This window comes from Mesoplodon bidens (assembly GCF_964165515.1).
Source record: "Mesoplodon bidens genome assembly, chromosome: 6".
NCBI classification, from domain to species: domain Eukaryota; kingdom Metazoa; phylum Chordata; class Mammalia; order Artiodactyla; family Ziphiidae; genus Mesoplodon; species Mesoplodon bidens.
In genome coordinates this window covers 28,041,287-28,069,145 of record NC_138162.1, presented here as the reverse complement: position 1 = coordinate 28,069,145, position 27,859 = coordinate 28,041,287, and the positions used below count along the sequence as shown (strand labels likewise).

At 43.5% G+C, this 27,859-nt stretch overlaps 1 protein-coding gene across 1 annotated transcript in view; it reads left to right on the top strand.

Moving 5' to 3' along the window:
- GRIN3A (glutamate ionotropic receptor NMDA type subunit 3A) overlaps positions 1-26,815 on the top strand; it is a gene marked incomplete at its 3' end in the record, with an annotated part of 139,279 nt that extends 112,464 nt beyond the window's left edge. The window contains exons 6-9 of the mRNA XM_081237270.1: positions 690-841; positions 20,189-20,353; positions 21,929-22,005; positions 26,476-26,815. Coding sequence (XP_081093396.1) covers positions 690-841; positions 20,189-20,353; positions 21,929-22,005; positions 26,476-26,815 — 734 coding nt within the window. The remainder of the gene's footprint in view (positions 1-689; positions 842-20,188; positions 20,354-21,928; positions 22,006-26,475) is intronic.
- Positions 26,816-27,859: the final 1,044 nt, after the last annotated feature.

Genomic DNA, 27,859 nt, shown 5'->3' with positions numbered 1-27,859 from the left:
GATTGTAATTCATCTAATTTTGTGTATTTAAGGTCCAGGGGAGGTGTTCTGGGAGAAGTAGATAGGGAATCCTAGCCCTGGTAAAGACCTCGAAGATGGCTTCTAAAGAATATCTTGAAGGGAAGGGCAGAAAGCCTTGGAATACAACGTGCCCCAGTACACAGTACACAGCTCATTCCTCTCCTTTCCAGACTCATCTCTTTTACTCAGAGGGGTAGCAGATCCAAGGTAATCATAGCTTGGACATTTTTTTAACATCTTTATTGGAGTATAATTGCTTTACAATGGTGTGTTAGTTTCTGCTGTATAACAAAGTGAATCAGCTATACGTATACATATATCCCCATATCTCCTCCCTCTTGCGTCTCCCTCCCACCCTCCCTATCCCACCCCTCTAGGCGGTCACAAAGCACCGAGCTGATCTCCCTGTGCTATGCGGCTGCTTCCCACTAGCTATCTATTTTACGTTTGGTAGTGTATATATGTCCATACCACCCTCTCACTTTGTCCCAGCTTACTCTTCCCCTTTCCCATATACCTTGGACATTTTTGAGTCCTTTGAAGGAAAGATGGTGAAAGCTCACTATGCCCTTGTCACCAGGCCTGACAGCAATATCATGCAAGCGTGGTGGCAACATCTCAGGAACCTCTCAGGTGAAACACTCACCTGAGATTATATTTTCTCCTAGGATACGGCATTGGTCTCCCTCCCAACTCTCCTTTGACCTCCAATATGTCCGAGCTAATCAGTCAATACAAGTCACATGGGTTTATGGATGTGCTACATGACAAGTGGTACAAGGTGGTTCCCTGTGGCAAGAGAAGTTTCGCTGTCACTGAGGTAAGGGAAAAACTGCTGATAATGTTGATGCTTTGTACAGCTTTACCTTGAAAAATATGAGGAAATGGTGTCATATGTGGCCAATAATCCAGGCTATTACATCTCCTAAGACTCACCATGGTATTTAGATTACTCCTAATTTCACTTGAAGGATGCCTATTCAATAGGAATTTTCCGTAAGACAAGTTTGTCTTGGATTTAACTGTGATGCTATTTTGATGAGTAAATGTCTGAATTTCTATTTTTTGCCTATATGTTATATCCACAAGTGCAGAAGAAATGCTGTTCTGCGTTACAGCAATAGTATCTGAGATTGACATTAACAGTGTTTGGTTTAACTGTTAATTGCTGGTCACAATGTGGACTTCAAAATATTCTCAAGAGCTAACTTCCCAGTGGTCCAGTGATGAATCCTGCTTAGAGAAATAGATATGAACTTATAACTGGTAATTCTTAGATAATCCTAGATTTTTTAAACTGAAAACAACCAATTCCCTTCTTTTAGTGATGGAAAACTAATATCCAGAGATCCTAAGTGATTTGCCCAAGGCACACAAATAGTCAGAATCTACATCTTTTTATTGCAATGCTCTGCCTTTATGATGTAATTAGAAGGAAACCTGCAAAGTGAGCCAGAAATTGGATGATTAAGATAGGAGACTAAAAGGTGTAACAAGAGCCATAGGCTTCAGTATTTAAAAGAGAAGCCAAATAAAGCAGTATGAGGTCTGCCTGACATTTGAAAAAAAAATCTAAAGCCAACAATGACTCCAAATAGCCTCTCTTCGCCAACAACTTTCACATTTGTATTTCAACACCAACTCTTCTTCTGGGCTCCAGAACCATACATCTACCTTCCTATTTGACATTTCCACTTGAGTATCTTACAGGCATCTGACATTTAACTTGTCAGAACTGAACCCTGCTCTTCTCTCCTAAATCTGCTTTTCTCCCTGTGCATCACATCTTGGATAATGGCACCTCTGTCCATCGAGTATCTCATTCCAGAAACTGGCAGGGATCCTTAATGCCTCCCACATCTCACCTTCTGCATCCATCAACAAGCCATATCTTTTCCTCTATAAAATATGTCTCAAATATGCCCATTTATTGTCATCTCCACTGTCAACACTCTAGTCCAAGCCATCATCCCTCACCTGGACCACTGCAAAAGTCTCCTAACTGGTCTCTCTGTTTTCATGCCTGCCGTTCTCCAATTTGTTTTCCACATGGTAGATCACTCTCCTACTTAGAAGCCTGTGATGGCTTCCCATGTTAATTAGGGAACAATCTGAAATGCTGAACATGGCCTGCAATGCCCTGCGGGACTTGACCTTGCCTATTTCTTCAGCCTCATCTCATGCAACTTTCCTCCTGGTTCATTACACCCCACCACAATGGTCATTCCAGATGGAGATACACCAGTGGCTTTCCTGCCTTGAGGTCTTGGCACATGCTGTTGCATCCTCCTTCCCAGATACTCCTCCTCTCCCCACCCCCCCAACATTTACCTAGCTAATGCCTTCTCATTATAAACTCCCAGCTGAAATCTCCCTTCTTCAGAGCCTGCCCATAGTCCCTGATGCAATCTGAATCATATCTCCCTTTATAATCTCATATTATATCTTATTTAGAAGATTGTCACTGAGAAAAGATTTAAAGGAAGCAAAGAGGAAAATAAGGAATTAGGGAACTAGCATGCTCTGTTTCTTATCACATGACAAAAACTGTATTAGGGACATTAACTCATTGGTTCTCACTACAACCCTGTAAGGCAAGCATTTTTATATTCTTTGGAGGTATTTGCATGGCTTTTCCTAAAAGAAATAAAATTGGGCTTACACTGGTCAGCTGAATTAATTCAGCCAAGAAAATAAACAAACCAATTGCTTAAGCTGTGCAAAAAAAGCAACAATCATTTCGTGTGTCCTACCATTTGTTGTGACCATGGTTAACTCAAGCCAAAATCTCCAAGTAATTCAAAGTTGACAGCAAGACATTAGACAAGACAAAGGGAGCCTCCCCGTCATGCCCCCAAAGCCAGCAATATAGAATGACTGGCACCTCCCTGATCACAAGCATACCTCAAGGCTGTGCCATTTCAGAGGACCATCAGACCAAGACATCAGCTGGATGGACTGACTCCCAGGGCAAGCCTCTGAGGGTGCAGGGCTCTTCAGGCTCAGAACCTAACTCCACCTGGGCACATACAGGGGAACATACTTTTGGAGACTAACAAGCACTAACATAAATCTACTGATTCTAGTGTGAAAATATCTAACACAAAGCATGATAAATTTGAAGCCATACATTTCTGGACTTGCATCCTGGCTCTACCAATTAACAACTGAGTGACTTAACTGCTCTTAAGTCTGAATTTCTTCATCCATGAATGGATATGACAAAACCTGCCTTGTCATATTGTTCTGAGAATAAGAGATCATTTATGGAGAGACCGAGTAAAAAACCTGGCATAGTAAATAATAGAAATATTAATACTTCCTCTCCTTCCATCAGGAGAACTTCCTGGGGTTCACAGATATCTTCAGGTATCTTTCTGCAGCTTTATTTAGAAGTAAGGAAACCTTCCCAGAAATTCTCCAGTAGATTTCCTCATATTCATTGGCCAAAATTACATCATCTGTCCATGTCTAAAGCCAATCAGTGGTGAGGGGAATGAGATCACCATGATAGATTAGCCAGTCATGACTCATCCTCCAGGACTTATTAGCTGCTCCAGGGGCAGCTTCCCTTGAAATACATGGCCCCATAGAGAATGGGGTTCTCTAAATGAAATGAAACGAAAGCAGGGCTCCCTTAGGAAGGAGGAGACAGGAGAATGAATGCTAAATAGGCAACCAACCACCTCTTCTACACTATCTCCCATCCTACCCACTTCTAGTCATCATTACAATGAGGTATTTGGATTTAATCATATGCAAGAGCCCTCCCACCTTTGATACAGCAATTACGGTCTTTCCTTTACATCATCCTGAGATAAGAATATTTAATATATTTACAGTATAGCATAATGGTTGAAAGCATGGGCTTTGGAAACAGTTCTAGGTTTGAACGTCACCACCTGTGTGATACAAGACATGTTACTTGTCCATTCTGAGCCTCAGTTTCTGCAAATTGGGGTGATAATGTCTACTTTATAGGATTGTGGTGAAAATTAAGGCAGATAATTAATGCTTATAAAATACTGAGCCTATACCCAAATATGATAACCACAAAGTAACTTATATCCTTAAGGATGATGAGGTTTCAACTGTTCCAGGGCTGTATGGATTTATCAGTAATTTCAAACAAAACCAAATTAAGTGTGGACAAAAAAGAAGGCAGATTTTGAAAAACAAATAATCAGCAAAAGCCATAAACTGTTCAGATGGTATGTGCAAAACACACCACATATTTTTTCAACCATGGTTTTTAACGGGACAAATTCAGGGGAGAGGCATTAGGGAAATTCTGGAGGTAGTGAGCTGGAAGCAACTGGATAAGAGGCTGATATCAGGATCAAGTTATGGTTGTTAAGACAACCCTGGGCCCATTTTCCAGGTCAGCTGAATTTGGAAGGGGGCGAGAGGTAGGAATGAGGAGAATGGAAGAGAGGTGTACCCTTAACTGGAACTTCAGAGACACAAATAAAGATTATGATAACATCCATGTGTGTGTAGAGATGGGGGTGCCACCCCCAGCTTCAGGGAATGTTAAGAACATGTATGGAGCACTTCTCAGTGATGGTGGCCTGCACTACTGCATATTCTGGTCTGTGCAGTAACAATCTGCTTTGCAATGTTGCTCACCTGTGTGCATTTAAACCAAGTGCATATCCTTGCGCACTGACTGGCATGTTTGTCTTGAACAACCTAAGACAGAATTTCAGGATGTCACCCTCACAGAACCTAAAGGTACAATGTAATCAAATGAAACCCATCTTCAGTTCATTGGCTGAGCTTAGTCTCCTCTGTGAAGGCCCTGTGCCTGCTGGATTTTCTATCACTCAGTTCCTGAGTCTCTACCTGCTGTTTGGGTGGGGGGTTTAGCTTTCTCCCAGAAAAGGTCAGAAGAAGGAAGCATGCTTGTCAGTACTTTGCTTGCCATCCCTTTTGCCTCAAATGTCATACATTGCTGGGCTATTAGTGTGAAGAAAGTAGGACTGGATTTGAAATCAGAGAAGACATATTTGAAGCCTGCCTCTACCATCCACTTGACTTGGGAAAAATCACTAACCTACCTCAGTCTCAGCTTCTTCATCTCTTCAGTAACTTCTTGTGAAGAGTTAATAAAATGGTAGTTTAATGAACTCATCCCTCCTCCTTCGTTCTCCCCAGGGGGAGGGGTGCAGAGCACAGCACAGCAGAAGCAGGTATGTTCTGGAGGGTACCTCTCCCAACAGGTGCTCTTGAGAAAGACATTCCTCTGACTTCCCATTTTCCAGGTACAGTCCTAGTCCATGTATGTTGTCACAAAGTAATTAAACAATTTCACTCTGAAAAAAAATCCTCATTTGCCTAATGAATAATATATGGTCACCTAGTAACATGACATGAAAGATGCTTTTTTTCCACCTGTTTCTCACAGTTGAACATTAATACTTGGTCTCCTGTCAGAACCTTGATCTATTCACCTCCCATCTCTTGGCAACACCAGAGCTGTCTAGCTGCAATCTCTCTGGAGGATAAACTCATTTTTTTTAATTTTAGGGCTTTATCTGCTCCCAGAGTCACCTAGGAAATTGCAGGTCCAATTCTGCAGGCCAGACTCCAGCAATTTTCAGAGAGGAATTTTAAACTGACCTCAGATGTTTCTTCACGATCCTCCTAGCATAGCTGTGCCTCTGCCCACAGTGGACTCGTGGATCGATTCCACAGGGGAACACGTATAGCAGGCTTTAAATTACCTTCATTTCCCTCTGACTCAGCAAAAAAATGTATTTTTTTTTTTTGAGTCACTGACTGAATTTAAGAGTTCCAGGGCAACAGTTTTGTGAAATCTGTTATTTACAAGCCAGGAAAAGGAAGGCAGCAGATCACAGCTTAGGAAACTCCCAAAATTCTTCAAGGAATTATTAAGATATATGATGATACCTCTTTTTGAAAGTCTCCTTTAAATACTGGGTTGAATAATGTGCCTTTTAACCAACTTGGAATAGTCAAGAAGGAAGAGGAAACGGTTTGGGCAGGGAATGGATAGCATACTCTAACAGTCTAAGGAGAGTTTTCAAGAAACTCTTGGCAGAGATATGGTTTGGTTTAAGTAAACCAACAGAAATAGTGCAATCTCTCAGGGCAGGTAAAGTGAAGGAGCCATTACCGCACCTTAGCTCAAAGGGAAAAATGGAGAGAGCCACTCCTAGAACCCAGAGAGGCACAGGTGAGGGCATTCTAATAGGAGCTGCAGCCTTTGGTTAGGGACATAGCCATGCCACAGTGACCTGGCTGAGAGCCAGGAAGTAAATACCTGACCTTAGTCTCCTCTGGCCCTCCAATATTCCACCACTGCCTTAAGCCAAGGAAGCCTGTCAATGTGGTCCATATAGGACCTCCCCAGGGCACAAAGCAGGATGGGAAGAGGTGGAAAGTGGATCTGGAAGGGCAAAAGAATGTCCAGAACAGCCCCTCATGGCAAATGAAGGTGGGGATGGGGCCAGCTGAAGGAAAGCGCTGGCAGCCTGACCATCTATGAATGTGCAGCTTCTGTAACTGCAGAGGTCCAACCTGCAGGGAGAGAGATCATGCCTTGCACTGATCAGGAAGAAGGGAGAAGGACAACCAGGCCACTGGAATGACCTTGGTCTTGGGAGTCACCCTTGCTCCATCATTATTGTGAGGAGGCAGTTTTATGTCCTCGGGAAAGTTACTGAATCTCTGTGAGCCTCAGTTGAATCCATATCTTCCTGGGTTTTTACAAGGTTTTCTGCCTCTGAGTCCATGGGTCTCCTTGTGTTGTCACTGCGTATTTAGGGAAACAAATACGTACTAAGCAAGAAGTGGAACACTGCACTGGAGAGAGCTCTATTTCAGGAATCCAGAGACCTCGATTACATAGGGTAGGGAAAAGGAAAAGGAAATGTTGAAATAGTCTAAAAATAAATCACTAATCTTTTCAGTGTTTTTTTATTACTAAGGAAAGTGCACATTAAGAAACTCTGCCCCATTCTACCCATGACCTCACCTTCAACTTGACCCTCACCCCATTCCTGGCACCCAACCCCAACCTGACCTTTAATTCATTCTTAATCTTACGCATCCTTGGCAGCCCCCATTCCTGAACTTCATCCAGTAAGGGATGAGGCCTTGGAACAGGGGTGGAGTGAAGATGTTTGTGAAGCTCATTATTAAGTCATTTTTATAAGCTGAAGTGTAAATGGTCTGTCTTTAGGACCACGGTAGAGGTGCAAATGCAAAAACAACCACGGTGTCAAAATATCCACATGTAAAAGGTACATCAAAACATCATGAACACAAATTACTTAACATCTCTGAGTTTCCTCCTATGCAAAATGGAGAGAATAATATTTGATGATTCGCCTTGGGGTAAGGAACAGAGATAATGTACATAAAAGTGTCTGACATGTGGTAGGTGCTGAATGAATGGTAGTTACCATATTTGTCCTGACTCTGCCATGAACCAACTGAGTCACCTTCAGCAAACCTTAAGTTCTCTGATACCTGTTTCCGGCCCTTAAGATTGAGTCGAGCAGCATGTCCAGCTTAAGAGAATGCTGTGGTTCTCAAGCAGGTGCGTTTAGAGGGATCCCAACCTAACTAGCTGAAGATCTGGATCCTGGGACACAGAGGAAGACAATGAACTGACTGGCCTCCAGTGTAGGCTCTCCATCCCCGACCACTGCCCCAGACCACCAAAACGTGCATCTAGTGTGAAACCTATTAATATCTGTTCACTGAGAAAATGGAGCTTTCTCACGGCAGACCCATTCTTCCCTCTGTTAATTTTTTGTGGGGAGGAGTAATGGGTTAGTCAACTATACACTGAAATCTGAAGAGATCACACAGTCCCATCAAGAAGCTTCAATGCCTGTCAATTTTCTTTGCAGTTTATTTATTTATTTATTTATTTATTTTTTTTTTTTGCGGTAGGCGGGCCTCTCACTGTTGTGGCCTCTCCCCTTGCAGAGCACAGGCTCCGGATGCGCAGGCTCAGCAGCCATGGCTCACGGGCCTAGCCGCTCTGCGGCATGTGGGATCTTCCCAGACCGGGGCACGAACCCGTGTCCCCTGCATCGGCAGGCGGACTCTCAACCACTGCGCCACCAGGGAAGCCCTGCAGTTTATTTTTAAAGACCCAAACGGAATGGTATGGGAGTGGGGGAGGGGGAGTCTTAATGCAGTCCTTTTTTGCTCTTGACAACTAGGTCACATCTCAACAGCCTCCTGCACCTCTCTCATCCCTACTCCTTCCTTTTTCAATTTAAAATGTCTCTGTCTGCTCTTCAACCTGATGGCGAGGCAGGGAGAGTTAATGACTGCAGATTGCTTTAAATTGAAAACATGTGTAAGTCAAGAACCACCCTGACAGCTGAGTGCTTCCCTTGGACTAGCCTAAGTAATTAAGTTTAGTATTTAAGCCAAGCATAAGGTCAGATGGAACCTATCCAGGTAGCGCTTTCTGGAAACCTGAAGAAACACAAAGTTGTACCTATGTCCTTTTATGATGTGGAGTGAAATTGTGCATGAAGAAAGGGAGCCCAGTCTCAGAAAGGCCTCACCTTCCCTTACTCTGCTACCAGGACAAATTCACTTATTCATTCATTCACTCATTCATTCATTCATCTTTCAGCAAACATGTCTTGAATCCCTGTGTGCCAGCTCCAAGCCAGGTGCAGCTGATGCAAAGATGAATACAGAGCTCACAGGCAGGTAGAGACAGACTTGTGAAGAAACCCCCTGGATCAGCAGTCCCCAACCTTTTTGTCACCAGGGACTGGTTCCGTGGAAGACAGTTTTTCCACAGACTTGGGTGGTGGAGATGGTTCTGGCGATAACGTAAGCAGTGGGAAGTGATGGGGAGCAGCAGAAGAAGCTTCGCTGGCTCGCCTGCCGCTCACCACCTGCTGTGCACCCCGGTTCCTAACAGGCCATGGACCGGTACCGGTACCAGTCTGTGGCCTAGGGGTTGGGGACCCCTGCCCTAGACCACACCCCACAGGGGCAGCAGTAGAAGAAGATGCAAGGTGGAACAGTGACACAGGCAAGCCCATGGTTCACTCACAGAAGAGCAAGAAGGAATCAGAGAAGGCTTTCTGGAGGAGGGAAGCCCCTGTAGAGTGAAGAGCCCTCTGGTCAGAGCGTGAGCAAGACACCAAGGCACGAAATTAAAAGCAATGCAATTTGGCCCCACCCTCCAGAGACACCGCACCAAACCACGCTGGATGCACAGGACTCCACATCCTTTTAGTGGTGCCCTCCTCAGGGATTCTAAAATTACAGGTGGCCACCTTCCCTGGCCCACTTGTTATGCAGCCACAGCTAGACCCAGGAATAAATTATAGGTCTTTGACTTTTCCTGTGTTCTGCCTTGGAGCCCACCATTATCTCCACGAGGGCAGGGGACATCCTCTCTAGTATTGAAGGCCGTCTGGAATAATGGAAAGAATTTCAGTTCTGGAAGTGGACATCCTAGGGTTTGACTCCTGGCTCCATCATTGTGTCTGTGCAAGCCGTGAAACTTCTAAAACTTCACATCCTCACCCCAAAACTGGGAATAATAATAGAGTCTGCTTGTAAGTAATATAATGTATTTAATGAGACGGTTTATGGAGAACACCTAGCTTAGCAAATGTTCCCCCCTCCTTCCCTGAGTATAGAGCTATGCATATAGAAGAAAAAATATTTGATAAATAATAAACACATGCAAAAAATTACTCCTGGACCCATCTCCAAAAAAGCAGAAGCACCTTATAATTCCAACATAAATGTTCTTTTATATTATATTACTTACATGTTCTAGAACTGAAGACTTTTGGGGGGAGGACTTGTGAAATACATGATTCTGGAATTTTCTGTTTTGCAATGTGCTGGATAAACCAGCATTTACAGTATCATGTTATTCCTTTTGTCCAACTCAGCTTCTAGGTTGAGTGGGAAAACATGAAGGTGGCTTATACAAACCATTAGCCTGAACTTAAAACAGATATTTAAAGAAACAACAGTAACTACTTTCTTTAAATGTGGTCAATGGTATTTCAAAGTCCGGTTGCTGGGTGCACAAGCTGGAAACCTACAATTCTCTAGTCTTGTTTTCTCGTCACCCCATATCATCACAAAGCTAGGGCTGCTTCTCTGTTGCTCTCTGGTTACTATAAATGACAGAAGTTTTAATTCTGATACAGTGAAAACTAATTCCAGCAAGTGTCCCGCTTTACCCATGCTAATGAGCAATTAAACAGATAACATGGAATAAGGGTCTCCTCTTTTATACACCAGAGATGCTTGAGCATCCATTATACCCATGATCGCATACTGTTAATAGTCCTTGTTTTTCCCCTGGTTGAATTCAATGAACTCGTGAATATTTACGAAATGTTATTTACTATGCAACTAAAAGGTGTGAACAGTGCTCAGACTGATTAGGACTATTGTGAGAGACAGTCTTCCTTCCACGTTAGATTTCCATACACTGAAATCTGTGGGGGAATCACATGAAACAGGACTCCTCCCTAATTATTCCCAGTGCTAAACAGTTAACTCTCCAGGCTCTGAAGATTCCAGCTTGAAAAAAAAAAAGGGGGAAGGAAATGTGTGAAGATCATCACCTAGTGGCTATAATGTGAAGTGTCACAAAATATCAGAAAACCATCTTTTTTATATCTCACAGATGGTATTAACCATCTAAGAATGTAAGAAATTGCCCCGACATTTCCTCTGAAGACACTTCCTCCCATGTGGCTGTGGGAGTTGGATAAGAAGCCAGTATCGTCAGGGGGTGCGGGGCAGGGAGCCCTGGAGCCCTTACACACACCGTGTGAGCCCTTCATCACACAGCAGAGGTGGCTTCCTGCAACATCCAAGCACAGGGCTGGTCAGCCAGGGAAGCCAGTGCAGTCACATTTGGAGTCTCACCTTTGCTTCCTCCCTCCGTCCTTCTGTCCAGTAAGACACTGGCCTAGTGTTATGGGTCTAATTGTACCCCCCAAAAAGATAGGTTTAAGTTCTAAGGAGCTAACCCCTTGGTACCTCAGAATAGGGCCTGGTTTGAAAATAGGGTCATCAAAGATGAGATTAAACAGTCACACTGTAGTAGAGAGAGTCTCTAATCTAACATGACTGGTGTCCCTATAGGAAGACAACTAGCATGCAAAGACAGACACACAGGGGGAACACCATGTGACCACAAAGGCAGAGGGTGGATTTATGCAGCTTCAAGCCAAGGAATACCAAAGATTGCTGGCAAACTATCAGAAACTAGGAATAAGCAAGGAAGGATTCCTCTAAAGGTTTCAGAGGGAACATGGCCCTGCCAACATCCTGATTTCAAATTTCTAGTTTCCAGAACTGGGAGACAATAAATTTCTGTTGAAAGCACCATCCAGTTTCTGGTACTTGTCATGGCAGCCCTAGCAAATGAATACACCTCACCTTTCACCTCTAGTGCCTCTTTCATCCTAGCTCAGGCTCTCATATTCCAGACAAACATGCATAGTTGTCATTGTTTGCTGGCCGCTCTCCCAACTGTCAGGCGCTCTCCCAACTGTCAGGCACTCCCCCTGTTCAGCTCACCCTTAACAATGCCAGATTTATCTTTTTAGAATAAAGTTCTGATTTGGTCACTCATCTGTGCTTTCCCTGTCATATGGAAACCAAGTGTCTTCAGCCAAACATTCAAAACTCCCCTTGATCTGTTTCCTTCCAGCTAACCTTCTCATATTTTGCTCAAGTATTTCAGCCGCATTAAACTAGTTGCTGGTATCTATGCCTACTCCCTTTCCTACTTCTATGATTATGGTATTTGTCACCCTTGTCTTCATCAGGATCAAACAATACTTCTTTGTATTGTTTGTATTCGGGGGAAAAATCCTCCTCCACTTGTCCCCAGCAAGAATTCTAGGAAGTTCTCAACAATTTCTCAGTTCTCTGAATTCTTATAGCTCTTTGCCCTTACCTCTCTGATGACATCTTTCTTTTTCCATCTTGTGCTGTAATTAATCACAATCTCTAATGCCTCAGTTCACTCAGCAGTAGGTAAGCTTTCTGAGTAGGGACCATCTCTGAATGCCCTCAATGCTTTATATGTCAAAACATAATTGGATAAATGATGCCCTGTAAAGGAATGATTGAATAAATGCTGCCCTTTCTTCAGTGTCTAAGGCATGGTCAGATCATCTCTTCACTTCATCTAATACCATGCTCTCCCTTGACCTCCCTGTTCTGGCCACACTGGCCTTTAAGTTTGTCCTACTTGATATGCTCTTACTGCCCCAGTGCCTCTGTACATGGAAGTCCTTCTTCCTGGAACACACATCCCTGCCTAAACATCCAGTTAACTTCTCCCTGAGATTTCAGCTCAACCATCACTTCCCCAATTAAAGTTCTGTTAATCTTTCTGACTAGATTATGATTAAATTCCTATTATGTTACTTCTCATCTGTGACACTCACCACAGGTGCCCCTGTACATTTATGGGCATGATAATTTGGTTTATGTGCATCTTCCCTACAAACGGTAAACTCCATGAGGACAGAGACAGCTGGGAAAGTATCTGCCTTAGGTCACTACCATATGCCTCTCATATTGCAGATGCTCAATAGATATTTGTGTAGAAAACAAATGAGTACTTGAGTATATTTGCATGTGTATATATACAAACAATCTACTAGAATTAGAATTTTCTAGACAAGTCTCCAGTAGGCAATAATTGTAATATCTACCATATTTGTACCTGCTATGTGCTAGGCACTGAGTCTAATACTCTATGCATTTTATCTCATTTAATTCTGAAAATGATGCTATAAGTTAGCAATTGTATCCTTGTTTTACACATGAGCAAACAGTGGCTCAGATAAGTAACTCTGCCCAAGATCACAGAGTTGTTAAATAGCAAAACTATGATTGAAAAACCATATATTCCAAAGCTCATATTAAACACCATCCCAGAATTACAAAAGAAAATCAAGCATATTACTCTTGATCCTTTTGAATATACATGATAAACATAAAAGACTGAGCAAATAGTGATACATCCTTAAAGCCATACCTCTTACTAAACTGTAGATTTCTCAAGGGACTGTGTCTTATTCACCACAGAAAATTCCATTACCTGGCACAGGGCCTGGCACATAGTAGGTGCTCAATATATATGTGTTAAATGGATTGTTTTATTATTGAAGTAGAGTTGACTTACAATATTAGTTTCAGGTGTACAATATAGGGATTCACTATTTTTATGGATCATACTCCGTAAAAAGATATTATAAAATATTGCCCATATTTTCCCTGTGCTGTACATTACATACTTAAATCTTAGTCATTTTATACCTAGTAGTACCTCTAAATCCCCTTATCTTCCCTTGACCCTCCCCCCACCCCTCTCCTCAATGGGAGCCAACTAGTTTGTTCTCTGTATCTGTGAGTTGGTTTCTGTATTATAATATTCATTCGTTTTATTTTTTAGATTCCATATATAAGTGAAAACTGTATTTGTCTTTCTCGCTCTGACTTATTTTGCTTAGCATAATACCCTCTAGGTCCATCCATGTTGTTGAAATATTTGCTAAATGGATTTAAACTTCAAACAAGGTTTGTCACATCCAAGAAAGATAAAACACAGAGCCAGAGTCAAATTTCTGCTTTGGAGAAAGCAAATAAAGGAGTAGGAAAGGGAAAAGTAAGGAGACAAGGTATAAAATTTCTTGAGCCCCTAATGTGCGCTGGTGTGCTCTTTTAGTTGTGTTGTGTTGTTTTTTTTTTTTTAATTTTTAGATGTTTTCCCACTTAAACCTGTAATAACATTATATGACACCATTATAGTATTTCTGAGTTGCAGTTGAGAACTCTGATGCTCATGAATGCTTTTAAACTCACGGCGATGTGGTCCCACAGTCTACACAGTGGCTACCTCAATACAAATAGATGTTAAAGATGGTGCCCAGCAAAATCACAGAAAGGTGAGGGCTTCCAACTGTAAAGCTCCCAGAGTGACTGTGTGAATTACTCAGAAACTTGTTCTGCTGAATAACTTGGAAGATGAAGCTTTATATGAGCCTCAATTCTCATTACTTCTGTTTCTATTTTATTTTCCAGTGTCAGTTGTATTTATGTAACCCCTCACAGTCCTTTTCCTGAAAACTCTTGAGGAAAAAAAAATGGCTTACTGAAATGGAAGTGGTGTCAGGATCCTGATTTCTTCCAAAACAATCAGCCAGTCCTTTTAATGTGCTTCCTGCAGTGAATGTCCAGCAATCCAAATCCCCCCACAGTGATAAATGGAAAGAGTGACAAATAGTGTTTTCCATGGAAATGACTAAGAATAATGGCTGGAGAAAACTGAAACAGTGGCATTGAGTCCCATAATAATGCTGAACTACAAAGTTTATAATATGTGGAACAATGGGGAACTCGACTTCACATTGACTAAAATTTCAGATCCAGCATCACATTACCTCCTCTACAAGGCAGGAGTAAAGCAATTCTGATTGTGCACCGTTTTATTTCAAAGAAGTGGTACCATCTTCCTGGTAATGTCTGTTTCACCATTAAATTAGTTAACGCTTGGGATGATACTTCTCCTTCTACATAATATTTCTATATGCAATCCCTCATCTCACTCTTAGAATATATAAAGCAAGTGATTATTATCACCACTTTACAGATGAGAACACCGAGGCTGGGACAGTAACAGCTCCTCTAAGAGCTCACAGCTCATGGGGCACAGCAGGGACTGGAACCTGGTCTATTTAATTCCTATGCTCTCACCACTGCCCCTCGCTACCTCCTAATAACACACCGTATAGAGGAAGACACTTACTTAAGAGTTTCCACACTGATGACTCCTTCCTAAAGGACAACCATCAAGGCATTACTCAGGAGAAAACCATGAGGACTCCATAAGAGTACGAGTGAGGTCCGTCACTGCATTCCTCAAGCCTGCGATGGAAAATCTGCCATCAGCCCCCAAAGAACAGTGCTCTGGAGGAGCTGAAGTTAATGCTGGCAAAGGGCTTAGAGCAGCGATTGGCATATTGTACACGGTACACAAGGAGTGTTCATTAAATGAATGCACATACACTTAAGTGCCCAGGCTGCCAAGTATTCTTTCTTTAAGCCTTCATCTCCACCAGCAGGGTAAATAGTAATAAAATTAGTAATAATAACAATAATAATGATTTATCATATTGGCTAGTAACAGCTTTAATCCTCATACAACTGTTAAAAATATATTATTAGCCCCATTTTACAGATGGGGAAAACTGACATTAAGCAAATTCTCCAAGTTGTTTACTGCTATTAAGTAGACAGTTTAAGATTTGATCGCCCTATTGTTACAGAATGCAAGTCCGTGTGCCCCATGCGCAGTGAGGCCAAACAATCCCAAAACATCGGAGTTTGGAATAGAGAAAGGTTGATTACAGGGCCATGCAAGGAGACGGGTGGCTCATACCTTGAAAACGCCGAACTCCCAGAAAGCTTTCAGCAAAGCCCTTTTATAGGAAAGGTGAGGGAGGGGCGTGGTTAGTTGATGCAGACTTCTTGGCGTCAGATCCTTTGTTCTTGAGGTCATGATGTTCCTGTAAACCTCACCAAAACAAATGTTATTCTTTGTTCTGACAAGAAAGGGAAGGGGAGGCATTTAGTTCTGTCTCCATGCCTCCTTGCGGCTTTTAACACTTAACAAATTCTGTAAGCAAAGCGACATCATTACCCCTCATTTTACTTGTTCAAGGTCCCAAGGCTCGACTTTCGCCCTCTGAGGCCCAGGCCCTGGCTAAGAGGAAGGGGTCCCTGCTGGGGGCCGGTTACCCTGCCCGGAAGCGTTAGTCCAGCACTCAGTCTGGGTCCTCCTGCCAGTGCCCAGCCCGACTGAAGAGGCAGAGCTCAGCTGGCAGCACCCTCAGGGCTAGGTCCCCAGATCCTGCGCAGCCGTCATCACTGAGGGAGCCAGGCGCCCAGGACCCAGCCGGCCCTCAGGCTCCTCAGACCCCCCAGACGAGGGCCGGGTCCCACGGACGGTGACCCACGGTGACTGCCGCCGCCACTAGGTGGCGGAGGTGGGGATGGGGCAGAGGTTCGCTGCTGCCTCAAGGCCTGGGCTCGGCCAGTAGGGGGCCATGGCGAGGGCTCTGGAGCTCTGCAGGACACAGCCCTCAGCCTGTGTGCGGCCCCCCCCCCGCCCCCAACCCGGCTCAACCACCAGCCCGAGGCCAGAGGGCCTGGAAGGGAGGGCCCCTGAGAGAAGACCGCGATCCGCCTCTCACCGCACTCTCTACCATGGGGACCACAGCCCGCTTGACTGTCTGCAGAGCGAGGCCTCTAGCCGCCAAAAACTACTGGTCTCGAGGTCTCGAGGTCTCGAGGTCTCGAGGTCTCGCGCTAACCATCTCGGTCTCGCGCTAACCATCTCGGTCTCGCGCTAACCATCTCGGTCTCGCGCTAACCATCTCGGTCTCGCGCTAACAGCCGCCGCCCCGCCCCTATTATACTATTCTAAATTCTTTCCACCCTTCCATGCTTCTTTAAGATCTAGTTAATTCAGTCAGGCTAATAATTCAGTCATCAAATATTTTAGCCTCTAAACCTTTCCTTTTCTTTTAAACTGTGTAGATCTAATGGTAAGGTATTCCATGGCTTTGTTGTGCCAGTTTCAGCATGGTTACCTATAGGCTGATATGCAAGCAAGACAATTTTTTGGGTGGTTACGTATTGATTAAAGAGTTAACGGAGTGAGATTGGATGGGCTAGAGTAAGCCTGTGAAGGACTAAGTGAGCCATAAATAACTGAGATTTGCCTGTGGCTAAATTCTGGGACAGTCTTCTCTCCTTGGCTCTTGAGACTCCAGAAGTGTGTGGCTGTGAGCTATCAAATGGGATAAAGTAATGGGATGAAGAAAATAAAAAACTTATGTCTGTTTGCATTTCTTTGCTTTCATTAAGACAGCTCTTGACAACATGAGACTGGGCTGTGATTGCATTTCTGAATGTGATGTTTCTACTCCTGTCACTTGCACCTGCAGTCATTATTTTGTCTGCATCACTTAAATTTATTTTCAAGATTGACATTGAATATTCATTGCTCCTCTTCTTCTTCCTCTGACCAGTGATAAATGTCAAGTTGAGCAAGTTCCACTCTATCAGACAAAAAGTTTTCACTTGATAATGTGGGGCCGATGCACATATGTAATGCATAGCACATTGAAGTAGGGTGGTCCTAGGGGAAGGACAGCTGAATTACAACTGCAGCGGTACATCTTATCACTGAGACCCAGACACAGTATAAACATTTTCATTGGTGCCCAAAGGCAGATTATAGTGGATTTTCTATTCAGATGGTGAGTTCTGAATAAAATTTTTTGCAAGTTGTAGCAGGGAATAGTAAGAGTTCAGATAGCAAGGGGTAGCTGTGAATGGTGTTCGCTCGAAGGCAGTGCGGGCTTTGGCATCAGACAATCCTGGATCCATAGCCTGGCTTCCCCATTTATTAGCTTATATGATCTTGGGTATGGTATTTAATGAGCCTCAGTTTCCTCAAATGTAAAATAGGGATAATAATACTTAACTTACAATGTTATTATAAGATCATAATATGCATATATGGTGTCTGGCACACAGATGTCCAATTAAAAAAAAACACAGCAACTACTTCTATTAGTCTATTAGCATGTGGATGTAAACAACAGAAATTTAAAGAAAGAAATGTATAAAATAAACTGAATACAGCCTCTTTGTTATTGGGATAATAAGAGGAAAATGAGACTAATTACTGTTATGCAGAAAAAAACAGAGGGAACATCATGCTTTTAAAAGCAGGATGATTCACTGTAAGTTACATTTTTCTTCTTCATCTTGGCAGCACCTTATAAGAAAGCAACACCAGTCTGTTTAGCGTTTTGCTGAGTGTTTGATGCTGTTAGTGTTAAAGTCCAAAATTAATTCCCCCAGGGCGTTCTTCATCCACAGCAGTAGTAATTGAATCCTTCTGTAATAGCCGTATCCTTTACACATTACAACAGGCCCAGGCCAAGGGAGGTTTTCAAACACATTTGTGTATACTTTCTGGAGGTCAGGTTGGTCACCACTTGTACAGAGATGTCCCAGGAAAAGCCCTCGTACCCGAGTAGCCTTCAGGGTCTGATACACCTCTCACATTTCCTAGACCAGCATTTCTTGTTCCCTAAGGCTGGGCTTCCTCCTTCATTCTCAGGTGTGTGCTAGTTTTCCTGCCTGTGTCCCAGTCTCCTAAACCTGGTGCACACTCTATGCCCCTGCTCACCTCGTCTTTTCTTCTTCAGGGATCCTAGCACCCATCTTTGGTCCAGAGCCACTGCCAGAAGTAGTGTCATGGAGGAAAAGAGATTCCATGACCCAGGCTCCCTCAAAGACTGAAATCTCCAAACTCTGCCTCTGAGTCTGGGTCCCCAGATAGACTTCCTGGCATACCACGGAGGTCTAGCCATGTCTGAGCCATCCCGAATGGCTGCTTCTCCAGGACTGGAGGTAGAGGTGGAGAGAATGAAAGAAAGGAAGACCCATCAAGAGGACGGGAGGATCACTCATGTCAGTCAAATTATGTGGTTAAGAGTGTAGGCTCTGGAGCCAGACTACCTGGGTGTGAACTCCAGCTCTGACCTTTACTAGTTATGTGACCTTGGACAAGTCACTTAATTCTTTTGTTCCTAAGTTTCCTCACCTGTAAAATGGAGGTAGTAACAGTACCTCTCTCATAGGTGCTTAGGAAGATTAAGCAAGTTGCTACATTGATAAAGAGCTCAGAACTGTGTCTTCCACATATTAAGTGCTAAATAATTGTCGATGATGATGGTGACCAAAAGCCTCCAGCAAAGGAATGACACCTAGGTTCCTTAGCATTGGTTTGTATGATCTTGGGTGAGGTGCTTAATCTAGGCTTGCCTAGTGCGGGCCTGTTTCTCCCTCAGGACACAGACCTTCTGCACCCTACCCCTGAACACAGCTCTCTATTTCACAAGCCCCCAGATCACTGTGCTGGAAGTTCATGTCTTTGTTACATTCTTTGTTTCTGCTTCCCTCAGCTTAGCGTGCTACTTTCCCACCCCAGCCTCCACATTCTATCTCCCTTACTTTAAGTCTTATCTCATAAGCCAGCTTCTCTGCAAAACCCAGGAGGCATGGATCAATTTACCATGGGGTATAAATGTTTGCTTCCTCCCTAGATTCAAGCTGATTGAAGGCAGGGACATAACCCTCCTATCTTCACCCCCCAGTACTTGGGAGAGTGCCTGGTACATAGTAGGCACTCAAGGTATCAAATGTCTTTCTTTTTGAAGGACTGACTGGTCATCGATGTCGGTGACTGGATGATACGTATTTCATAAGGACTTCGTGTAAATCATTTAGCAAAGTGCCTGTCACAAGTGTTAAAGTTATTATATTTATGGCTGTTGTTGCTCTTTTGTTGTAGAGTAGAAAGAGCCCAGGCTTTGGAGCTAAACAAACATTGACTTATAGACCAGCTTTGTCACTTAAATGCTGCAGGAACTTCAGTTTCCTCAACTATAAATTGCAGTTATCATACCTATCTCGGTGCAAAAAAAAAAAAGTAAGCAATCAACAAATAGGTCCCTTCTCTTTCTCCTCTGTGGCTGTCTAATTTTGTGACCTGGCTCAATTTCCTTCACTTCTCTGGCCCAGGTTCCTCATCTTTAAAATGAGGACATTTAACTAGATGATCTCCATGTTCCCTGGCAGATCTAAATGTCAAAATTATTGAACTCATCATTTTTTCCCCTTAAATCTACTCATTCTCCGTCCCTGAGAGAGGTTCTTTCCTTGATAACTAATGTTTTGATATATTAAATTGTTTCAATTTTCAGTCTCTCTCGATGTCTATCTCTCTGTGTCTCTCTTGAGACCATAGGGTAGTCCAGATGCAGGGCCTCTGCACAACTCCAGAAACCATTCATACAGTAGGACTGTATGTGAGTAGCACCCCAGGAATTGTGCCCTGCAGCAACCCTCAGTCCTGGATGGAGTCCCTTCACAGTGTAGTTTAGTGATGTCTGCGGAGCATGCAGAGGAACAGTCTCCAGCTTTCCTTGGGTCCAGCAAAAAAGAATCTGCATCTAAGAGTGAACAATCGTGGGACCAGATGGAGCATCACATTCATTGCCTTTCCTTTCCTGTTCTGCCACAGACTTTGCAAATGGGCATCAAACACTTCTCTGGACTCTTCGTGCTGCTGTGCATTGGATTTGGTCTCTCCATCTTGACCACCATTGGTGAGCACATAGTGTACAGGCTGCTGCTCCCACGCATCAAGAACAAATCTAGGCTGCAATACTGGCTCCACACCAGTCAGGTGAGTGCCACAGGCATCTTCCTCCAATTTTCCTAAACGTCAGAATTCCCAGTAATGGGAGAATCCAGGACCCCAAGTCAGACTGACAAATGACAGGTTACCAAGAGAACCAGGGCTGTGTAGACACTCTCAATGTACAAGATGGAGTTCCCTCTATCCCATTAATTCACTTGCCCCTTAAATTAAGCTATCCCATAATGCTCGTGCCTTTACATATAACCCTCCACTGTTGCTCACAGCGGAAGCAATAGCATCGCTTTTAACCTGGCTTCTCTTAGTGACAGTCTGAAGAGATGGTGTGAAAGATTTGTTTCCTATAGACTCTTTTCTTGCCAAAATTGAAACACATTAGGGCTTCCCTGGTGGCTCAGTGGTTGAGAGTCCGCCTGCCGATGCAGGGGACACGGGTTCGTGCCCCCGGTCCGGGAGGATCCCACATGCCGTGGAGCAGCTGGGCCTGTGAGCCATGGCCGCTGAGCCTGCGCGTCCGGAGCCTGTGCTCCGCAACGGGAGAGGCCACAACAGTGAGAGGCCCGCGTATCGCAAAAAAAAAAAAAAAAAAATTGAAACCCATTACATGAGCTTGAAGTCCATTTCCCTTTAGATGAACCTACCAGCCCCTGTTCTCACTGCATTTCAATGGTCCAGAGCTTTGAAGTCCACTGGTGCCAAGGCCGAGCTCACAGGATCAAAGTTCCTTCATGTAATCCAGACACCTACACACTCACTTACAGAGAGAACTGAAAATGTCAGGCAGACCACCATGCAAGCGTATCCCTTTGCACATCTCACCCTGATGGAAACTGGCACTGAGAGCCAAAATGTACTCCGAAGGCTTCTTACTGATGAAGGAGCTCTAGCAAAGGCAGCAGTTCCCCCCTGAGCGCGGTGTCGAGCGAGGCCGGAGGAGCCATCCTGACCTCCCGACGGACTCCCTCCTACTTCCCAGTGCACTATCATCGCAGCCTCTCAGTAGTGAGGCTGCCAGTTCTGCCACCTTTGCCCCTGCATTGTTATGCTGACTCGCTGCTTTGTTAACGCAATACATTTTTCCAAATAGGTCACTATCATTGGTTTGGTTACCTGTGAACCCTGTTGTTCCTACTTTCATCCTAGGACCTATTTGGTCTCCTAAGGAGGACGCTGCAGACAACTGATCCTCTCCGTTGTATGCTAGCATGATTAATTTAATTAATCAGGAGTTCTTACCTTCTTTGTTTTGGCTGTTAAGAAGTCAGGCTTAAGTTTTTGACTCACCTTTAGCGATTGTACCAGGCCCTTTGCCACGTGTTGGTTATAACTCTTCTTTATATCGCTTACCTTTTTACGACTCAGAGTATTTCTGAGCTTCCCATCAAATTACTTTTCTTTCCTCCAGGTAGAATAATAACTTATAATTAGAATTTTTGCTCTCTTGAGATTTGGGACTGAATATTGATCTTTTTTCCGGCATCGTTGTTAAGTTGTTTAAAGAGGCCTAGGTTTGTAGTGAAGAGATTAAATCTCAGGGGGTACTTTGTCCCCTGGTTGTGTGTTTCTAACAGTCTCTGTGTGTGAATCTGTTCTTTCTGCCAGAGATTACATAGAGCACTAAACACCTCATTCGTAGAGGAGAAGCGGCAGCGTTTCAAGACTAAGCGTGTGGAAAAGAGGTAAGAGGCCGGTTCCAGGTGTCATTTATGTTTGTTAGAAGTTTAGAGATGTAACTGAGACTTCATGCTCAAAAGGGAAATTATGTATAATGAATCAAATCAGGACCAAGTTGTTGATAAACACCATCAGTAAAAATACGTGGTCTCAAATAGAAGTAGAACAGACAAAATTAAAAACATATCTGTACATAGATGGACACTGAAATGCAGTAGAGGCAATATATGTTGTGGTTTAAGTGCTGGTGTGATCTCTAAGGTCAAGCATCTGGATCCAAATACTGACTGACATTTACAATATGTGTGGTCTTGGGCAAGTCCTTTATTTAACCTCTCTATGCCCCAATTTCCTCACTCGTGAAAATTAGATAAATAGAGTACCTACTTTCTAGAGATGCTATAAGAATTCAATGATAAAACACATCTAAAGCCCTGAAAACAAAGCTATTTTAGCTATTATTGTGTACAAAATACAAGTTAGACTTAATTCATAAGTACCACAGGCAATTTCATGCAATATTGCCCTTTTGGCATGTTTCCACTCCCCACTCCTTTCCAGCACTCCTAGGAATATTTGAAATATGCAACAGACGTGTTCTGTTTAACCTATTTTCCGGCACTGTTACTACAAACTCCCCAGAAAAGAGCATGTCATTAATAGGAAGTAACAAGCATTAAATGCATAGTTGACATTTGAAAATTGAAACTCTGCATCTTCCCCACATCCAGCCTGTGGAAGACTGTTGCCTCATTCATGGTGGCTAAAGATGTTAGAAGTATCTGGGTCTAGTACCTGGCTGGCCTCTGTTTCATGCTGCCTAAGACAGCGTCCTGGTTCTTTCTTATGTCCAGAGGCCTCGGTTTACAGCATTTCCTCCAAGCAACTCTGTCATCTATGTCAGATCCTCAGCTCCAAGCTTGGCTTTCTGGGTAATTTTAAAACCTGACACGCACACTTCTTATTCACAATAGAGGACAAGGAAAAGGGGGTGGAAAACATGATTCTTTTTCATTGTTTTTACCTCCTTGGGGACTGCTGCAGTCCCCTTCTCTGCAGTTTGCATCGAGCTTGTCAGAATCATTTCCGTTATCTCTTAAAGCCTCTCTTTCCAGGCAGCGAGCACACACCCCTCTCCCTCAGGGTCTGTGGTGTTCCTGTATCACACTGCGGCCCCCTCAGCAACAAGCTGCAGGCTAATCAGGTCACAGCTGTTCTATGTCGTGTTACACATTCTTTTTTCTATAATTATTTTTAACATAAATTTTTAACGAGAGAGGAACACAAGAAGACATAGCAGCAAAGACACCATCTCATGATAACAAAGCATTTGTTTTCCAGCCATAATAGAAACAGGGAGCTGCCAGTGATCCCATTTCCAACTGTGAGATGACTCCTATTTGCATTTCTCTCACCTAAATTCAGAACCAAATGCATCTTTCACTCAGCTTATCCATTTTTGTTGACAGATTCCCTTCTGAAATCCCTTATTTTGAGAAGGAGCTAAGGCAATACATCCTCATGGCTTATTGGGCCCATGTTTCCTGTGGTACCTGCCTACAACCCGACACCCACCTATAACCTTTCAAACGCAGTGAGTGTTTGAGGGCTCACAGCTGTCACATCTCTTCTGAATGGTCTAGTGGAGTATTGAACCTCAGCATTACAAAATCGTCCGGTGAAAGCTTTTTAGTGTCAAATTCAGTTAACTCACTGGTCGCCTTACACTCTAAGGCTGAGGAAGCTTGCAAACCACAATCAAAACACTGTAGAGGCCAACAATATAACACGTTCATTTCTTCCAGTTAGACACCATATCTGGCATTCAGCACCTATTACCTTGCATTCATAGGTGGCTCAGAGCCGCCTGTCAATCGTCAGAGCACTTGTGATGCTACCACCTAGAGTATGTCATGGAAGCCAGCGTTTGCTTATTCTTCTACATTATACTCCCAGATATATGTACAAAGCTCTGGAAAAAACCAGATTGGCTCTATTGGCCTGATTTCTGAGGCTGCCTGGACATTCCAGGAAAATGTGTTGATGCCTAACTCCCGGGATTTCCCCCACTATGAATCATTCCATGATCCTAGAGTTAGGTCCGTTGGCTCAAAAGCTCTCTCCCTCTTTTTTCTTTGGAAGAATATCTATGCAAATACCTTTATCCACTGCAACTTGACATCCCTCCCCTATGTTTCATATTTATTGAGTGAATAAAATAATAGATAAGTGAGTGAATTACTAACATACGGGTTTGAGGAAAGGCCTGAGGAAATTATGGGCCATGGTATGAAAACATTTTGCTCTTTTTCTATTTAAAGCAGAGGAAAAAAGTATATATTGCAAAAGACTATATATATAGTCCTTAGTTTATTCAACATGAGATTTCATGTAAATTTTCGTCTGTCCTTCACTCCACCGGGTTTCCAATACACCTCCTCTTTTCTCTTTCCTCTCACCTCAAGATTTACAAAACTTGTAAACCATATATATACAAATAACACATGCCACAAACAAGATTGTTTTGAAATTATTCAAACTCAATAGTAAAAGATTTGAAGGAAGAATTAAAGGGAACTGTAAGGCTAGAAGGAAAATTATAACCACACCTTTGACCCAGTGTAAAGACAATGGAGCTGTAAGTGAGCTCCTTATAGAACTTTTACCCAGCCCAGAACACAGGAAAGCTGGGCTGTGGTGCTCCCTGCTCATTTATATGGGATTTAAATCATGAGAAATGTTAAAGAACTGCAGAGTGGTTTGGAATGTGTTTGTGTGTTTTAATGGCTCGGAGCACGTATCAATCAGTTTTCGCTGTGTGAGAAATCATCTCAGTTCATAATGTTTTAAACAACAGCGAGTTGCTTATGAATCTATGTGTCAGCTGTGCAGGCTACTGATTTGGGCCAAATTTGGCTGATCGTGGTCACATTTGCTCCTGTGTCTACAGCCAGCTTGGGGAAAGGAGGGAGAAGCAGAGGGCTGGTTGGTCTAGGATGGCCTCAGCTGGTCAACTGGGAAGACTGGGGACTCTCTCCAATGGTCTGTTATCAACCAATAGACTAGTCTGGACTGGTTCCACTGTAGCAGCAGGGTTCTGAGAGAGGCAGTGGAAGTGTGCAAGACTTGGAACCACCACCTGCCACTTTTGCCACTTTCTATTGGCCAGAACAAGTCACGTGACCAGGCCAAATTCAAGGGGGAGGGAAAGAAGACTTTCCCCTGGAATCCCCCTTGATAAGGGTGAGTTGCTAAGTCACACTGCAGAGGGATATGGATGAAAGGAAGAACGAAGGATTATGATCACTTTTGCAATCTACCACAGGGCAAAATGAAACAAGATCACCTTAGTTAAGTCCTTGTGTTTTTGTTCTTATCCATGTAACTGAATCAACACTTAATTATCTCTCCCTTTTCCCCTCGCCTGCAGGTCCTTCCCTTCTCCTCCTGGTTAGTAAGAGTCCAGGAATAAAGTCTTGATTCAGTTACATGGATGGGAACAAAGACACAAGGACTTAATAGAGTGTTTCTATTTTGTTTTGCCCTGTGGTAGATTGCAAAAGTGGTCATAATCCTCCTCCGCCTCCTCTTCCTCCTTCTCCTTCAACAAGGCTAGAAGAAATTAGCAGCCACGTGCTCAGGGCTCTAATCTGTTCTTATAGCAAGAAGCTCTTCTCATTGCATCTGTCAAAGTGTATGTCAGAAACCAGACCCCCTCTTCCTGTGCCTGGTCAGCAATAACTCTTTTGCTGTCTACAGCCATCTCAAGGATGGTGGTAGGTGGCTTGACATGAGCCTGAAAGAGGATTATGAATCTATTTCAATTTGACTTTCATTATTCCAGCAAGAACTTGAGGCTTTCTTGGGTCTTTTTTTTTTTAAGCTTCAGACCTCAGCTGTCATTCTCAACTCACAAAGTCATCCTTATAATGGGACACTTTGGGCTGAAACCTGCAGCTTGAATGCTTTTATTCTCCTCAAACTCAACTATTAAACATCAGGGTTGTCCTGCAGGGCCAAGAATGAGTCATATTAGAGTATCTACCAGCAGGACCATGCTTAGAGTCCAACAGCTGAATAAACAGAATCTCATTTCTACCAAAGCATCATCTTCATAGCCATAGACTGTTTCAAGTCAGTGCGGCTTTCTGAGCCTCACTGGCAGGAAGAGAATAGAAAAGCATCTAAGGTTCTTCATAAAAGAATGTGCCATACCTTGGTCCATCAGCCCTCCAGGTGAAACACCCATTCCAGTTTCAGGACAGCATGAGACTTGATGAAACATTGAACTTCAGTTGAAAATAACTGCATTGGCTCCTTTTATTCCCCTGACACTCCAGCAGGCAGTCTGTCCATGGTTTTGTGACTCCATCTCTATCTGCGTACCCAGTTCCATATTACTCACAAGGAAGTGCTAAAAGATGGGGAGAGCTGCAGAGTAGAAAGTCAATCTAAAGTGTCTCTTGGTTTCCTAGGTCCAATGTGGGACCCTGTCAGCTCACTGTGTGGAATACGTCCAATCGGAGTCATGACAATCGACGAAAATACATCTTCAGTGATGAGGGGGGAAAAAACCAGCTGAGCCTCCGGACCCACCAAGACATCCCTCTCCCACCAAGAAGAAGAGAGCTTCCTGCCTCACTGACCACCAATGGGAAAGCAGACTCCCTAAATGGGGCTCGGAACTCAGTGATGCAGGAGCTCTCAGAGCTGGAGAAGCAGATTCAGGTGATCCAGCAAGAGCTGCAGCTGGCTGTGAGCAGGAAAACGGAGCTGGAAGAGTACCAAAGGACAAATCGGATTTGTGAGCCCTAAGTGGCCACGCTGCTCTCTTTTCTCAGTTCCTGGCCTTCTTCTGAGCCCTTAAGACACTTTGTAATGCTCTTTTGTAATTACTGACCAAGGTGGGGGGAAGTTGAGGTCTGGGTCTTCTTAGAGGTCAAGTCTGCTCTCCCTAGCCTGCAAAGCAGCAGGCTCCTCAAGCTCATTCCTAGGTCTCCAGGGTAGGAGGATTTTTCAGAGCAGGAATCTTACATTAGTCAGAAGTAAACACCCTGTGAGGGATCTGTGAATAACCAGACAACTCCAGCTCCTGTTAATCTTTTCACCTGGTGCCACAGTAACATTTCTGGTTTTTAGCCCTTTCTCTGCACTATCAACGAGAGAAAATTGTTACTCATACCTGTGTCTTACTGGGTTGTTGGTTTTAATCTTAGTATAGAGCGGGATTATTCAGGGTTGTGACTTTTGCTATAACTCCCCAGTGTAGATTTGTTCCTACAGTCTGAATGGGGAGCCAGGGAAGAGCTAGAGAAACTTAAGACAGGAAGGTGGGTACTTAGAAAAATTAACTGAATTCATTCACATCATAGCAGGCCAAGGATTAATTGGATCAGGCAAGAACCATGTTTTTGAAAGGGTCCTGGATCTCCAACATCATCCTAACATTTAGTAGGAACATGTTTACATGCCACTATGAAAGGGAACAGGGATATAGTGAGCGGAAAGAGCACAGGCAGAAGAGGCATTAAAATGTATACCATGTTCTTCAAACAAAAGCTCTGGGCCAGAAAAGCAATTTGGCTAAGGAATGAATAAGCCCATACTTCTAATCTAATTAAGCATCTCCACTATAGTGTGTGCCTTTCAGAAAGGAAAGTGAGAAAGGCAAGGCAAGGATGTGGCCTTAGGATGAAACTGGAATATTCCTGCTAATTGCCTGCACAGGACATGTGAGCTGGCACTGTGAGTTAAGGGAAGATGTTCTGCAAGCCATATATTTGGCTATTTCCAGATCAGCAGTCACCTGGGTCTTAGCTATAGGAATCCCAGAAGTGAACTTCAAGCCTGTGAACACCA